This window comes from Hemiscyllium ocellatum, chromosome 14 (assembly GCF_020745735.1).
Source record: "Hemiscyllium ocellatum isolate sHemOce1 chromosome 14, sHemOce1.pat.X.cur, whole genome shotgun sequence".
NCBI classification, from domain to species: domain Eukaryota; kingdom Metazoa; phylum Chordata; class Chondrichthyes; order Orectolobiformes; family Hemiscylliidae; genus Hemiscyllium; species Hemiscyllium ocellatum.
This window is the reverse complement of record NC_083414.1, coordinates 69,392,312-69,406,928: the sequence shown is the minus strand read 5'-3', so window position 1 is coordinate 69,406,928 and position 14,617 is coordinate 69,392,312. Positions and strand designations below refer to the sequence as shown.

The 14,617-nt window shown below is 42.0% G+C and overlaps 1 protein-coding gene across 1 annotated transcript in view; it reads left to right on the top strand.

The window, feature by feature from the left end:
* The window catches only part of LOC132822411 (testis-expressed protein 264 homolog), a 287,865-nt gene that overhangs the window by 226,690 nt on the left and 46,558 nt on the right, over nucleotides 1–14,617 (top strand). The window contains exon 3 of the mRNA XM_060835778.1: nucleotides 8,075–8,237. Coding sequence (XP_060691761.1) covers nucleotides 8,075–8,237 — 163 coding nt within the window. The remainder of the gene's footprint in view (nucleotides 1–8,074; nucleotides 8,238–14,617) is intronic.

Sequence of the window (14,617 nt, the reverse complement as noted above, 5' to 3'; positions counted from 1 at the left end):
CCCAGGGGACTTATCTATTTTCACACTTTCCAGAATTGCTAACACTCCCTCCTTATAAACCTCTATCCCATCGGTCTAGTAGCCTGTATCTCAGTATTCTCCTCGACAACTTTGTCTTTTTCTAGTGTCGTAGAGTTGTACAGCACCGTAACTGACTCTTCGATCCAACTCGTCCATTTGGTTCAGATATCCTAAATTAATCTAGTCCCATTTGCCAGCACTTAGCCCATATCCCTCTAAACCCTTCCTTTTCATATACCCAACCAATTGCCTTTTAAATGTTGTAATTGTACCAGCCTCCATCACTTCCTCTGGCAGCTCATTCCATACACGGACCACCCTCTACGTAAAAAAGTTGCCCCTTAGATTCCTTTTAAACCTTTCCCCTCTCACCCTAAACCTCTAGTTCTGGACTCCTCCATCCCAGGGAAAAGACTTTGTCTATTTACCCTATCCATGCCCCTCATGATCTTATAAACCTCTATAAGGTCACCCCTCAGCCTCCACTCCAGGGAAAACAGCCCCAGTGTATTCAGCAACCCCTAGTAGCTAAAATCCTCCAACCTTGGCAACATCCTCATGAATCTTTTCTGAATCTTTTCAAGTTTCACGATATCCTTTCTATAGGAGGGAGACTAGAATTGCACACTATAGTCCTAAAGTGTCAATGTCCTGTACAGCCACAACATGATCTCCTAACTCCTATACTCAATGCTCTGACTAATAAAGGGGTTGGACAAACTTGGATTGTTTTTGCTAGAGAGTCAAAGACCGAGAGGTGTCCTAATAGAAGTATGTAAACTTTTGGGAGGCATGGACAGAGTAGATAGTCTGCGTTTTTTTTCCAGGATGAAAATGTGAAATACAAGGGGGCATTGGTTTAAGATGAGGGAACGTTTAAAGGAGATTTGTGAGGCAAGGTTTTTAGATTAGATTAGATTACGTACAGTATGGAAACAGGCCCTTCGGCCCAACAAGTCCACACCGACCCGCCGAAGAGTACCTCGCCCAGAACTATTTCCCTACGCTACATTTACCTCTGGCTATGGGCAATTTAGCATGGCCAATTCATCTAACCTGCACATTTTTGGATTATGGGAGGAAACCAGAGCACCCAGAGGAAACCCCACACAGACACTGGGAGAATGTGCAAACTCCACACCCGAGGCGGGAATCAAACCTGAGTCCCTGGCGTTGTGAGGCAGCAGTGCTAACCACTGAGCCACTGTGCTGCCCCACTCTCTTTATGCAGTGTGTGGTAGGTGCCTGGAATGTGCTGTCAGGAAAGGTGGAAGCAGCAGAAATGGTAGCAATGATTAAGAAGGTATTTAGACAGATGCATCAACAGGGAGGGAATAAAGGGATACAGACCATGTGGAGGCAGCTGAGATTAGTTTAGAATAGTGTCATGATTAATACAGATTATAGTGGACTGAAGAGCCTGGTCCTGTACTGCACTGTTATGTTCTAGACTAGAGAATGATAAGGGAAGACTTGAGAGATGCATTCAAAATTATGAATGGTTTTGATAAGAAACGGATTCAAGATGTGAATGATCAGTAACCAGATATGGATACGGATTTATAGTAATTACCAAAAACAAAAGGCCACAGGCACCTTGTTAAACTATGTGAGTCGTTGCAATCTGTCTGCAGGAATGATGGACACAATTTCAGTAGTAACTTTCAAAGGTGGATTAGATAAACATTTGAAGGTAAAAACTGGAGTGTTTTAAGGAAAGTATAGGGAAGTGTAATCAATTGTATCACTGTTTTGACACAACTGGCACAGGACTGAAGAACTTTGTGCTATGCTGTACAATTCTCATAGACCATCATGTAGGATTTATGTGGTTTGTCTTGTTTTCACTCTGGTCCTCCCCAGATAGCTGATTATGTCTTCTCGAGCCTTTCAACAACAGCCATCTGCTTGAACATAGGGTCTCTCCTAGTCTTGCCAGAATCAATTTTCAGATACCGACCTTGTTAGTAGCCACCTTCTGTTATCTGTATAAATGCAGTGCTCTTCCTGGAGTTGCGGTGTCTGTTGGAACCTTCTTAATCAAGAATCAGCCTGCGATTAGTCTCCAGTACTGGCCTCACAAACAAACAAAGCTTGTCTAGCCTGTTCTTTTCCTTTTACCACAAGATGCCCCAAAGTCAACAAGTCATTTCTCATTCACAATTCCAAACCAAAATTTATAAAAGAATAAAAAGAAAAAGAAATGAAGAATCAGCAAGCATTTTAAGAAAAGTAGCATACCACTCAGCTGAAATGAAATATGTTTTCAGAGATTCAATTTGTATAATATAGATACAATAATTGATAATTTGATATTCTTTCATATCTTGGTTGGAGATATTGTGTTTATCAAATACTTTTCCTGCATCTAACGTATGCGAAGATGTTGAATTTGTTCAGATTATATTCACTAACCTTCAAAAGACTGAGGGAGAATCTCAGAGAAATCTATAAAATTCTAACGGGACCGGACAGGGTAAAATATCTGAAGGGTGTTCCTGATAACCACAGAATACAGAACCAGGAGTTACAGTCCAGTTAGGACTGCGGTTAGGAGAAATTTCTTCACCTACAGAGTGGTCAGCCTGTGAAATGTGCGACTGCAGAAAGCAGTCAGGGCCAAACCATTATATGATTTCAAGAAGGAATTGGATATCGCGCTCTGGACTAAAGGGATCAAAGGGTATGGGGGTAAAGCAGGCATAAGGTACTGAGTTGGATGATCAGCCATGGTCAAATCAAATGGTGGAGCAGGCTGAATGGCCTACTCCTATTTTCTACATTTCTATCACTTGTTGCAATTGCTGCAAATTGTTTGACTGTATTCTCTGCACTTCAAAGCATTTGTGGACAGCTTTAAAATGTTTGTAAAATAATGAGAAAATTTCATGATACAAGTTCTTTTGGAAATAAAAAAATTAAAGAGAATATTTGAAATATGATTACCTGTAACAATGATTCCAACTGTGTCACAACTGATTAGCATGGTCATTTTTTCCAGTATAGCTGAAGACAGAGACAGTATGTTGTTAAAACTGTTACTGTAAACTTGTCTAAATGTGTACAGTATAAACAACAGGCATTCTGAAATTCAATGGATTAAATACTTCTGGTGCTGAGGGTATCTGATTACTGACTTCAGCCCACAATGTTCTAAATGATATACTTGGCTTGACACTCAGGAATGTTGCTTTCTGTGCCTTTTTTGCTAAAGAACTCTATAGTGAGGGATGTGTTACAGGTACAGCATATTCCATAGGAGAGCTAACAGTGAGGTTCCAGAATGAGTATTGTGCACCAGTGACAGAGTATTGTATTAAGGGATTTTCTTTATAGTGAGTGAGTAATGCATTGCATGTTGCCTTTGGTTAGGATGGATATTAAATAAGTGTGATCATTATACCTCAGCCAATAACAAATATGGTCTTGTCATGTAAGTTACAGTTACCTGAGACCAAGATAGTTATAGAGATGGAATGACAGTGACTGAATAAATTGCAGAATCATTGAGTGAAATGTGACAATAAGATATCACTAAAATCCACGTATGATGCTCAATACCGACAGTAGGTTTGTGTAATATTACTATAAGCTACATGATCACTGACGATTTGCATATACGAGGGCCCTTGAGACATGTCGACGTTGAGTACCAGAAAAGTGCAACTTGCATCTAAATCACACTGAAGAGTTCTTCTCCATAGGAGTTTTTAATATAAATCTGGTAGGATAGGGACTGTAAAAGTATTAAAGTCGCCTATACAACTCATATCGGGGCAATTTCCCCCATAAGGAACAATGAAGAAGGTAAGGATAGGGACTGTAACTTAAAGAAATGTTGTGTTTCATACCTAGCTGCCAAAATATTCATGCATTACTATGTAAAACACAATGTGTACACATCCCCTGCTATGAACAAAATGAGGGAACATCATGTGACTGAAGCATCAGTTGTGGAGTAGATACTACGATGGTGTCACAATCACAAATTACAAATTGTAAGTTTTCTATATGAAGCTGAACTGAACCAAAAATGTTGCAACAACATGAACGCAAGGAAATTTTATGCTTAGTTTCTCAAAATGCCAGTGACACTAGTGTGAAACAACTTATATTGCGACAACATATAATCTGGATCCCTGAGCGGCATGGTGGCTCAGCGGTTAGCATTGCTGCCTCACAGCACCAGGTTCGATTCCAGCCTCGGGAGACTGTCTGTGTGGAGTTTGCACATTCTCCCTGTGTCCGTGTGGGTTTCCTCCAGGTGCTCCAGTTTCCTCCCACAGTTCAAAGATGTGCAGGTCAGGTGAATTGGCCATGCTAAATTGCCCGTAGTGTTAGGTGCATAGTCAGAGGGAAATGGGTCTGGGTGGATTACTCTTCAGAGGGTCGGTGTGGACTGGTTCGGTCAAAGGGCCTGTTTCCACACTGTAGGGAATCTAATCTAATCTAAAAAGATGGGCTATGATGTTTAACAGATGTATGAGGAAAGAGTAGTTTAGAGGAGTGATCAAAAGCTTGATCAGAAAGGTCAGTTTTAAGGCAGACAGAGATGAAGGGGGAGAGACAGAACTTTAAGAAGTTTAAGTGAGGCCGAGATAGCTGAAAAACACAGTCAGTAGTGATGCGTGATCTGAGAGGTCCAAGTGACTAGAGTGAGAGGCACCTATTATGATTTGGCAGGAGTGTCCCCTTATTATCCTATACCTATTATAGAACATAGAAAAATACAGTGCAGTACAAGCCCTTTGGCCCTCGATGTTGCGCCGATCCAAGCCCACCTAACCTACACTAGCCCACTATCCTCCATATGCCTATCCAGTGCCTGTTTAAATGCCCATAAAGAGGGAGAGTCCACCACTGCTACTGGCAGGGCATTCATGAACTCACGACTCGCTGAGTAAAGAATCTACTCCTAACATCTGTCCCATACCTACCACCCCTTAATTTAAAGCTATGCCTCCTCGTAATAGCTGACTCCATATGTGGAAAAAGGTTCTCATTGTCAACCCTATCTAAACCCCTGATCATCTTGTACACCTCTATCAAGTCACCCTTAACCCTTCTTTTCTCCAATGAAAACAACCCCAAGTGCCTTAGCCTTTCCTCATACGATCTTCCTACCATACCAGGCAACATCCTGGTAAACCTCCTCTGCACCCGTTCCAGTGCCTCCACATCCTTCCTATTATGACTTTTAATTGAGAGAATTAAGAAAGGTGAAGATAACCTTCAGCTGGTTGTGCAGAGATGTTGAAGGTTGCATTGGCTCTGGGCAGTTGAGAGATGGCTGAATTTAAATTGATGAGCAGGTCTTGTACTGCAATGGGTATTCTTGTAGGTGGATTGTCAGCCTGTAAAGGGCAGCACGGTGGTCAGTGGTTAGCATTGCTGCCTCACAGCCTGGAGTGACTGTCTGTGTGGAGTTTATACATTCTCCCCGTGTCTGATTGAGTTTCCTCTGGGTGCTCCAGTTTCCTCCCACAGTCCAAAGATGTGCCATGCTTAAATTGCCCTTGGGGATTCTATGGAAATCATTCCAATACTCCTGCTGGTAGGTGCTAAGAGCAGAACAGTTTTCCGATCAGATGTACTACAGAAGTCAACCTCTGCAGTCTGTTTCCCACAAGTATAGACCAGTCCAGTGAAAGTCTATGGTTGCCCATGCCCTGTCAAAGGCAAGTACCTGAGAGAGGGAGAAGAACTGACAGTCCTTTTTGTTTTGCATCTTTCTCCAGCTCTGATTTTGAATCCACAATGGCTGTGGTTTGCTATGTTGTTGTGGTAATTGCCTTCAAATTTATTTCTCATAATGAATTTCATTAATTCACCTGGGATTGAACTAAGACTTGTTTAAAATTGCTCAGTTTTGCGGATGGCCTCATTTGACTTAGACTGAGTAGGATTTCACTCTTGATTTATTATGCAAGAGAAAATGATTCAAAAGCCTAATATGCAGATGAAACAAGGAGCATTTTGTCTTCTCATTTGATTATACGTTATCACTAATGGAAACTCATATGCAAATTGAATTAGCAAACATTTATCTGCAGTAATTCGCATTGGGTTTCATTTGATGAATTTTAACGAGGAAGTAGAAGTGAAAATGAAAGAAGTGGGTGCATTTCCCATGCCTCCTGGTGGGCTACATAGTTCAAAAAGATTCTGAGATTATTCTAAGTGCTCTACTAGGCCAGAATCATCAATGAACTTTCCAACAGATGGTGGCACTGTTGACTGTGCTGTTCTTTAGGAAATGCCCAGAATAGTAGACAGTTACTGTGGTGGGGAGCAGGTTCAATACAATTTTGATTTGAATACATGAGATTGTGGGGTCTAACTGTCTATTGATATGGTACAAGCATACACAAAGACAGACACTTACATGGTGACGAGAAAGAAGAAAGGACTTTTTTGAAAGACATACTTTTTGTGGTGTGTGGACAGTCCACTGAAGATCAGCATTTATTACTCATCCTTAATCGTTCTTGAGAAGATGATGGTGAGCTGCCTTCTCATACCACTGCAGTCCTAGCAGTGTAAGGACAGCCACAGCGCTGCTTAGGAAGAGAGTTCCAGGATTTTGATCCAGGAACACTGAGGAACCCGTGATGTAATTTCAAGTGTATCTTGAAGAGAACCTACAGGAAGTTGAATTTCTGTACTCTTACTGCCCTCGTTCTCATTCCCTGTGGAGTGCAAATGATCACTTCCAGTTTTACAGAAAGATGGAAGGAAGAGGAAACACGAATGCTCAAAATCCATGTTCTCAATGGGGCAGTGTTGTCAGGACCCATCAAGGAGTGTGGAGGTGTGCCTACTGGACAAGGCAGTCAGTGGGGGAGAGTTGATGGAGGAGGCAAAACTGTGGCACACTCCCCTTTCACTGAGCAACAGCCCTCAGGGTTAAACCTGTGTAAGCCTCCACTGTCTAGAGTGGCAATAGAAAGAGGTCCTCCGTTATGCATTAATTGCCCACTTGGCCTCAACTAGATCCAAGGGAGGCACCCACCTGAATCCTACCCAACTGTACATGAAAGGTGACTAGGCATTTGGGTCACATGATGGCACATTGCCCAAATTTATGCGTCTACTTACTTGTTTTCCCACCTGCAGGAGCCCCTGTGACTCTCAGCAGTCCTTTCAAATATTCTTCACTGCCTTGTTAGGCAGTGGAGCAAAAGGTTAGAATGAGTGTTCATGTGGGATTGAAACTTTTAGAGTCAGTCCTGTTGTAATGGTGTCTTTCAGAGAATAGAAACAGAAACTGCATGGAATAATAAGCAGACTTGGCAATTTCTGTTGAGAGAGGAACTGTGTTAATGGCTAAGATTCAGTTCTCCATGCATTAAATGCAAGCAGGCATCTTTACTATCCCTACCAGCAGGACAGCTTGCCAGAACAATCCTCCAATCACCACCAGTTGGGAAAGCTGACATTGACTCCATTCCAAAGAAAGCTGATATTGGACTCGAAACATGAGCTCTATTTTCCCCCACCACAGTTGCTGCCAGACCTACTGAGTTTCTCCAGCACTTTCTGTTTTTATTTCAGATTTCCAGTATCCACAGCATTTTAATTTCACTTAACTCCCCTGGCAGGAAGGAAGAAAATCATGCCAGTGGCAGGTTGAAGCCCCGAAGTGGCTAGTTATTGTCCACTTAGGGCTTTATCACCAGTGGATCTACTCATGCAGTGCTTAATTGTTGCAGTAGTGAGGACAGTTACCTCTTGTATGGTCAAATTGCTAAATTATTTACTGTTTTCACTTTCTTCTTTGCCATCGCAGGGAGGAGATAATTGTACCCAGTTTCAAATTATTAAGATTTCATCAGTGTTGGTTTCTTTCAGTCAGAGAGTTTCTTTAGCAGATGCATCATCATCATCATTTCATTGTGCTATCGAAAGCACAATGATGCCAAGTATTTTAATTGAATCTTTGCTGATTTTTCATCTCCATCAGGCAACTGGTGTGCAGCTACTCATACAGATGTCTCACCTAAAGTTGACTTAGTATAATTCCATTTTTATCAACGCATCTTCTTTTCTTTAGGAACGGAAGCTGTGTGCCCATCCATGCCTGGAGATCTATCGTGGGGATATGATCTATTACATGTGTCCTCTGGCACGTCAGGGGGACTTCTATGTGCCTGAACTAAAGGAAGCTGACAAGAAACAGAAAGAGGAAGAGGGGGACGATGCACTTACAGACACTGGTAAGTGAGAGCGCCCGAGAGCACATACAAGCATCACCATTAAATGATGGATGTATTCTGATGCATGTATGTGTGTCAAATGATAGGCAGTATTCTAAAGTGCAGACAAGTATTACAGGTAAATAATAGACATTGCATAGAATTATTTGCATCTGTTGTTTGCGAAATGGCATTGGCAGTACACTCACACATTTTGTGAACACATGGCTCTAGAGACTGCTTCGATGAGGGTATTTGAGCAGTGAACAGTTTACACTATAAATAAACACATGAAACAGAGTGAAACTGGTGAGAGTAGCCATCTACTATCTAACCAAAGTGTCTGCAAGTTCTTTCTTGGTCCTTCACAGTCTAAAGAAAGCCAAAGCCAACGTGGATTACTTCAAAACCTCCTTCCTAACCAAAGTGACTTTTCATTTCCCCAAGAAATACTTCCACAGATGGTTAGTTTGCATATGGATCATGAGATCCAAAGTATTCAGGACTCACTGTGCTAGAGACCTCACTTTGGCAAAGATACAAACCTGTTCATACATTTCAGCCAGCAGACTGCTGGGGATGTTTTTTTCATAAGATTTCTATAATCTACATCATCCTGTATTAAGACACAACATGCAATCTGAGCAAATCTGTGTGCTCACTCCTACAAGAAAGGAATGCATTCAGCTCTCCCGAATAGAAAGGCTCGATAACTTCCCTTCAAGTACACAACTGTAGATGGAAATCTGAGAGAAATTATAATATCTCCAGTTTCAGCCTGGAAGGAGCTTGATCGAGATAAGTTCATGAGCAAGATCACCTTCACAGCCACCAGCAATGTAATCCATGCCAGAATGTCAGGTTGCAGTTGTGACAGAAGGAGGGGGTAGATATAACAATGCAGGCCTGGAGGAGCAAAGGGCCTGTTCCTGTGCTGTGTTATTCTTTGTTCTGTAAATGACCATAGGCACAGAATCAGCCTGGTCAATGGCTCATAAATTGGCAGTTGCCATGATGTCGTCTTTCTGAGTCTGTCACACAACTAACCAAAGGTGTGGGACTACTGGGTGGCAAAGGCAATGCTCTGAATTGATGATGATTCCAGTACATAGCTCACGGGTTCATACATTGAAAGCTGTGTTCCCAAGAGATCTGATCAAGCAGACCATTGGCTTGCCTGAGCTCTTGTAGTATTCATTTGCTTGTAGCACAATGCCAATGTGTATGCTCCACATGAACCTACACTCAACATAGGTAATTTCACCCAATGGGTGTATCCTCCTATTCTTTTCTCTCTCATGTATATAGTTAGCTTCCTTTTTGTTACATCACTGCCATTCATCTAAGCTATTACAGTCATAGAGATATACCGCATGGGAACAGACCCTTTGGTCCAACTCGTCCATGCCGACCAGGTATCCTTAATCAGTCTAGTCCCATTTACCAGCACTTGGCCCATATCCCTCTCATATACCCATCCAGATGCCTTTTAAATATTGTAATTGTACCTCCACCAGCCTCCACCACTTCCTCTGGAAGCTCATTTCACACTACCCTTTGCCCCTTAGGTCCCTTTGAAATCTTTCCCCTCTCACCCTAAACCTATGCCCCCTTGTTCTGGACTTCCCCACCTCAGGGAAAAGACCTTGTCTATTTACCCTATCCATGCCCCTCATGATTTTATAATCTTCTATAAGGTCACCCCTCAGCCTCCGACTCTCCAGGGAAAACAGCCCCAGCCTAATCAGCGTCTCCCTATAGGTCAAACCCTCCAACCCTGGCAACATCCTTGTAAGTCTGTTCTGAACCCTTTCAGGTTTCACAGCATCCTTTTTGTGGTAGTAAGTTCAAATTCTCATCACTCTCCAAGGCCACCTGAGAGAGCAGAGGATTTAATGTTTTTTATCTGAAAGGTGACACCTCCGGTAGTGCAGCACAACTTCAGTGCTGAATCATGAGTCATCTCTCTGGAGTGGAGCATGAACCAATCTTCTGACTCACAGATAAGAGAGTACTATCACTGAAGCAAGGCTGAAGCTGAATAGGAAATGATCAAATAGTACTGAAAACAGCATGACAGAGTTAACTAGGGGTTGAGCCTTTTTGTTTTGGGCTGGATTTATTAAACAGCTCCTAAGCAGACAGCTTGATTGCTGTATAATTAATCATTGGCACTGAATGAGGGGTAGAGAATGCTCCCACTTTTGTCTTATTCAGGCAATAAATGAAAATGAAAGCAATAACATTGGAATATTTTGACACTCCCTTTTTCTGATCTTTACTGAGCTAAAATACCAAATTGAATCCATAAGGTATTTTGATATAAACTTGTTCACTGATGCTAATTTCAGCCTCTCTTCTATTTTAGAATAGTTTGATCTAGGAGAAAGGCTGAGGACGTTTACAATTCTCACTCTGGAATACAATTTTCAGAGAGAATTTCTCAATTGCTCGCCTTCACTGTCATGGTGTATTTTCAGGAGTCCTGAACTTTTCCAGTCTTCTTTCAGAGCATCAGCTGCCCACCTTGTATCCTCCAATTTTGTTGGATCTGATCATTGGGCAGGGTATACAACTCATGTAATGATGTGTACCGTGCTGCTGGTATACCCACGTAAAATTTCACCAAGTTCCATGCCATGATTTAATGAGGAGGATCTTTCTTGAGGATTTTCCTACTCCGCCAAAGGGATGGCTTCAGGAGCTGCTGGTACTCTAGTGCCAGTAGTGCCATCCAGAGCCATGTTCATTGCTGGTACTGTGGCCAGTTCTGAACTGTGCTCATCAGTGCAGCTGGATATGAGCATGAGTCTTCCACCAGGGTCAGTCTGAAAGACCCACAGCAAAAGAAGTCTGGATGTGTTTTAAACATGTTTGTGGTGCAGTCAGCTGATGAGGTGATCATAGGGACATAAATGATTCAAATAAAAACATGAAGAAAAATTGTGCACTTCTGACCAAACGCAACATAGGTCACTATGTAAATTACCAAACCTAAACCCAGTCTGTTGAGTATTATCTCATATAAATGCCCATTCATTTGCGGGACTGTGCCTCACTTTAGGAGTATCAGTACATTTGGAAATGAAAGCTGGTACAACCTTGTGTTGAACACCCTCTTGAAGATATATACCATGGTCTGTGTAAGTAGAGTAGGGTATGCTAAAGTTAGATTTACAAGTTCCTTTAAAGTTCAAACAGTGACACTCATTGGACTTTGTGGGTGAGGGACCCTTGTGGTGAAGTGGTAGTGTCCCTGCCTCTGAGCCAGAAACACCTAGGTACAAACCCCACCCACTGCAGAGGTATGTCATAATATCTGTGAAGTTAATTAAAATATCTGTGAGCTGAGTTCTTACAGTGGCTACTAACACCATTAACATGGTAGACACTGTGGGGCTTAGCATCATTATTACCCCATCCATCTCTATTATAATTTAGTTCCCATTCTGTCCACCTACCCTTCCCTACTTATGTTATTGCACTGTTCCTGGTGTGTAGTGCTTGTTAATTCTTCAATTTGTCAAATGGTAATTTGGTGACGAGTATCAAAAAAAAGAGCTGAGTTTTCAAGGGGCTCTCGTGACACAGTGGAAGTGTCCTTACCCTCAGAGCTAGGAGGCCTGGGTTCAAGTCGCTCCTGCTCCAGAGCTGTGTAACAACATTTCCAAACAGGTTGATTAGAAAATATAATAAGGAAAGAGCAGAGTTCTGGCATCTCCCCCTCCAATTCCATTTTAATTTAATCCCTTCCTCTTTCCCTACTTTTCCTTCACTTTTGTTAGTATTGAACTGATCCTGGAGAAGGGGCAGGAGGAAGAAAAGGGAGTTGAGACAGTGGGACAGAATAAAGAGAGTGGTGCTGAGTGGAGGGGATGGGACTGTCAGAGTGAGAAGATGGGACTGTCAAAAGAGGGGAGGAATGGGATTCTAAGGGGAATTGAAGTAAGTGGGTCAGTGAGTATGTGCATGGGGTTGTGGGACACTGATTGCATGTAGTGCAATGTGTGAAGCAGGGTAATGAACATTCAATTCTACAACAAATCAATTAGAGTGTTAGAACAAATCATGTACTAGAATTAATCCAGGATGAAAATCTCCAGCACTGAAGCTAATCCAGTTGTGATAAAATCCAGCTCAGTCTGCGTTGATGAAAGATAACAACACCTGAATTTTAATGAGTGGCTTATTTTTCAATATTTCAGAGATTTATCTGCACTTTACAGAATTAGTGCCTTATTTGAAACCCTTTCTACTGAGGTCCCAAAATAAATTTGAGCTGCAGTGGGTAATACAAAATTAATATATTTCTGCATTTGGTGCTTCATGTTGGTTATTACCTGATACTGATTTTGATTAATGTTTGAAGTCTGAATTAGCAGTAACCTCTCCCTTTCTGAAAGTAGACTGGAAGAGTTGTCTCCTCTATTGAGCTTGCTGCATTTTCTGTAAGTATAAGGACAAGCCAAGGAACTATAGACCAGTGAGCCTGACGTCGGTGGTGGGCACGTTGTTGGAGGGAATCCTGAGCGACAGGGTGTACATATATTTGGAAAGACAAGGACTGATTAGGAGTAGTCAACATGGCTTTGTGCGTGGGAAACCATGTCTCAGAAACTTGATTGAGTTTTTTGAAGAAGTAACAAAGAGGATTGTTGAAGGCAGAGTAGTACAAGTGATCTATATAGACTTCAGTAAGGCGTTCGACAAGATTTTCCATGGAAGACTGATTAGTAAGGTTAGGTCTCACGGAATACAGGGAGAACTAGACATTTCAATACAGAACTGGTTTGAAGGTAGAAGACAGAGGGTGGCGAAGGATTGTTTTTCAGACTGGAGGCCTGTGACGAGTGGGTCCACTACTTTTCATCATTTATATAAATGATTTGGATGTGAGCATTACAGATATAGTTAGTAAGTTTGCAGATGACACCAAAATTAGAGGTGTAGTGGACAGCGAAGAAGGTTACCTCAGATTACAACAGGATCTTGATCAGATGGGCCAGTGGGCTGAGGAGTGGCAGATGAAGTTTAATTTAGATAAATGTGAGGTGCTGAATTTTGGGAAAGCAAATCTTAGCAGGACTTAGAGTTGGAGAGATGTACAGCACGGAAATAGACCCTTTGGTTCAACTTCTCCATGCCAACCAGATATCCCAACCCATCTAGTCCCACCTGCCAGCATCCGGCCCATATCCCTCCAAACTGTTCCTATTCATATACCCATCCAGTTGCCTTTTAAATGTTGCAGTTGTACTAGCCTCCACCACTTCCTCTGGCAGCTCATTCCAGACACACACTACCCTCTGCCTGAAAAAGTTGCCCCTTAGGTCTGTTTTAGATCTTTCCCTTCTCACCCTAAATCTATGCCCTCTAGTTCTGGACTCCCCCATACCAGGGAAATGAATCTGTCTAGTTACCCTATCCATGCCCCTCATGATGTTATAAGTCTCTCTAAGGTCACCCCTCAGCCTCCGCACTCCAGGGAAAACAGCCCTTGCCTGTTCAACCTCTCCCTATAGCTCAAAACCTCTAACCCTGGCAACATCCTTGTAAATCTTTTCTGAATCCTTTCAAGTTTCACAGAATCTTTCTGATAGAAGGAGACCAGAATTGCACGCAGTATTCCAACAGTGGCCTAACCAATGTCCTGTTCAGCTGCAACTTGACCTCAAGGTCCTGGGGAGTGTTGGTGAACAAAGAGACCTTGGAGTCCAGGTTCATAGCTCCTTGAAAGTGGAGTCGTAGATAGATTGTATAGAGAAGAAGGCATTTGGTATGCTTTCCTTTATTAGTCAGAGCACTAAGTACAGGAGTTGGGAGGTCATGTTGCGTATGTACAGGACATTGATTAGGCCACTTTTATGAGCATTTATTTCCTACATAATATTTAAATTGGCACATTACAAGTTAGTAATAAATTTCTTTCTTAGTAACTAACTCATACTTCTGTACATAAAACCCCATCACCCTAACCACGCTTTCCACAAATTGGTGAGGTTATAGTGAAACTGTTACATGTTTATCTCTAACACAGCTGCTGCACCTCATGTAATTCACAGTATCTAAGAAGATTTGAGATGCGATAACACATAAATACAGAGATTTATGAAATACAACTTTTCAGTGCTAAATTGTCCAATTGACAATACCATCCACTATATTTTCCACCAAATAATAGGTCCTGAACTCCCCTCACTTTAATGTGGTACGAGGTATAGTGTGGTGATGGAGAGTTGTTTTTCAGACTGGAGGCCTGTGACCAGCGGTTGGCCACCAGGATTGGTGCTGGGTCCACTGTTTTTCATCATTTATATAAATGATTTGGATGTGAAGATAGGAGGAAGAGTTAGTAATTTTGCAGATGACACCAAAATTGGTGGTGTAGTGGATAATGAAGA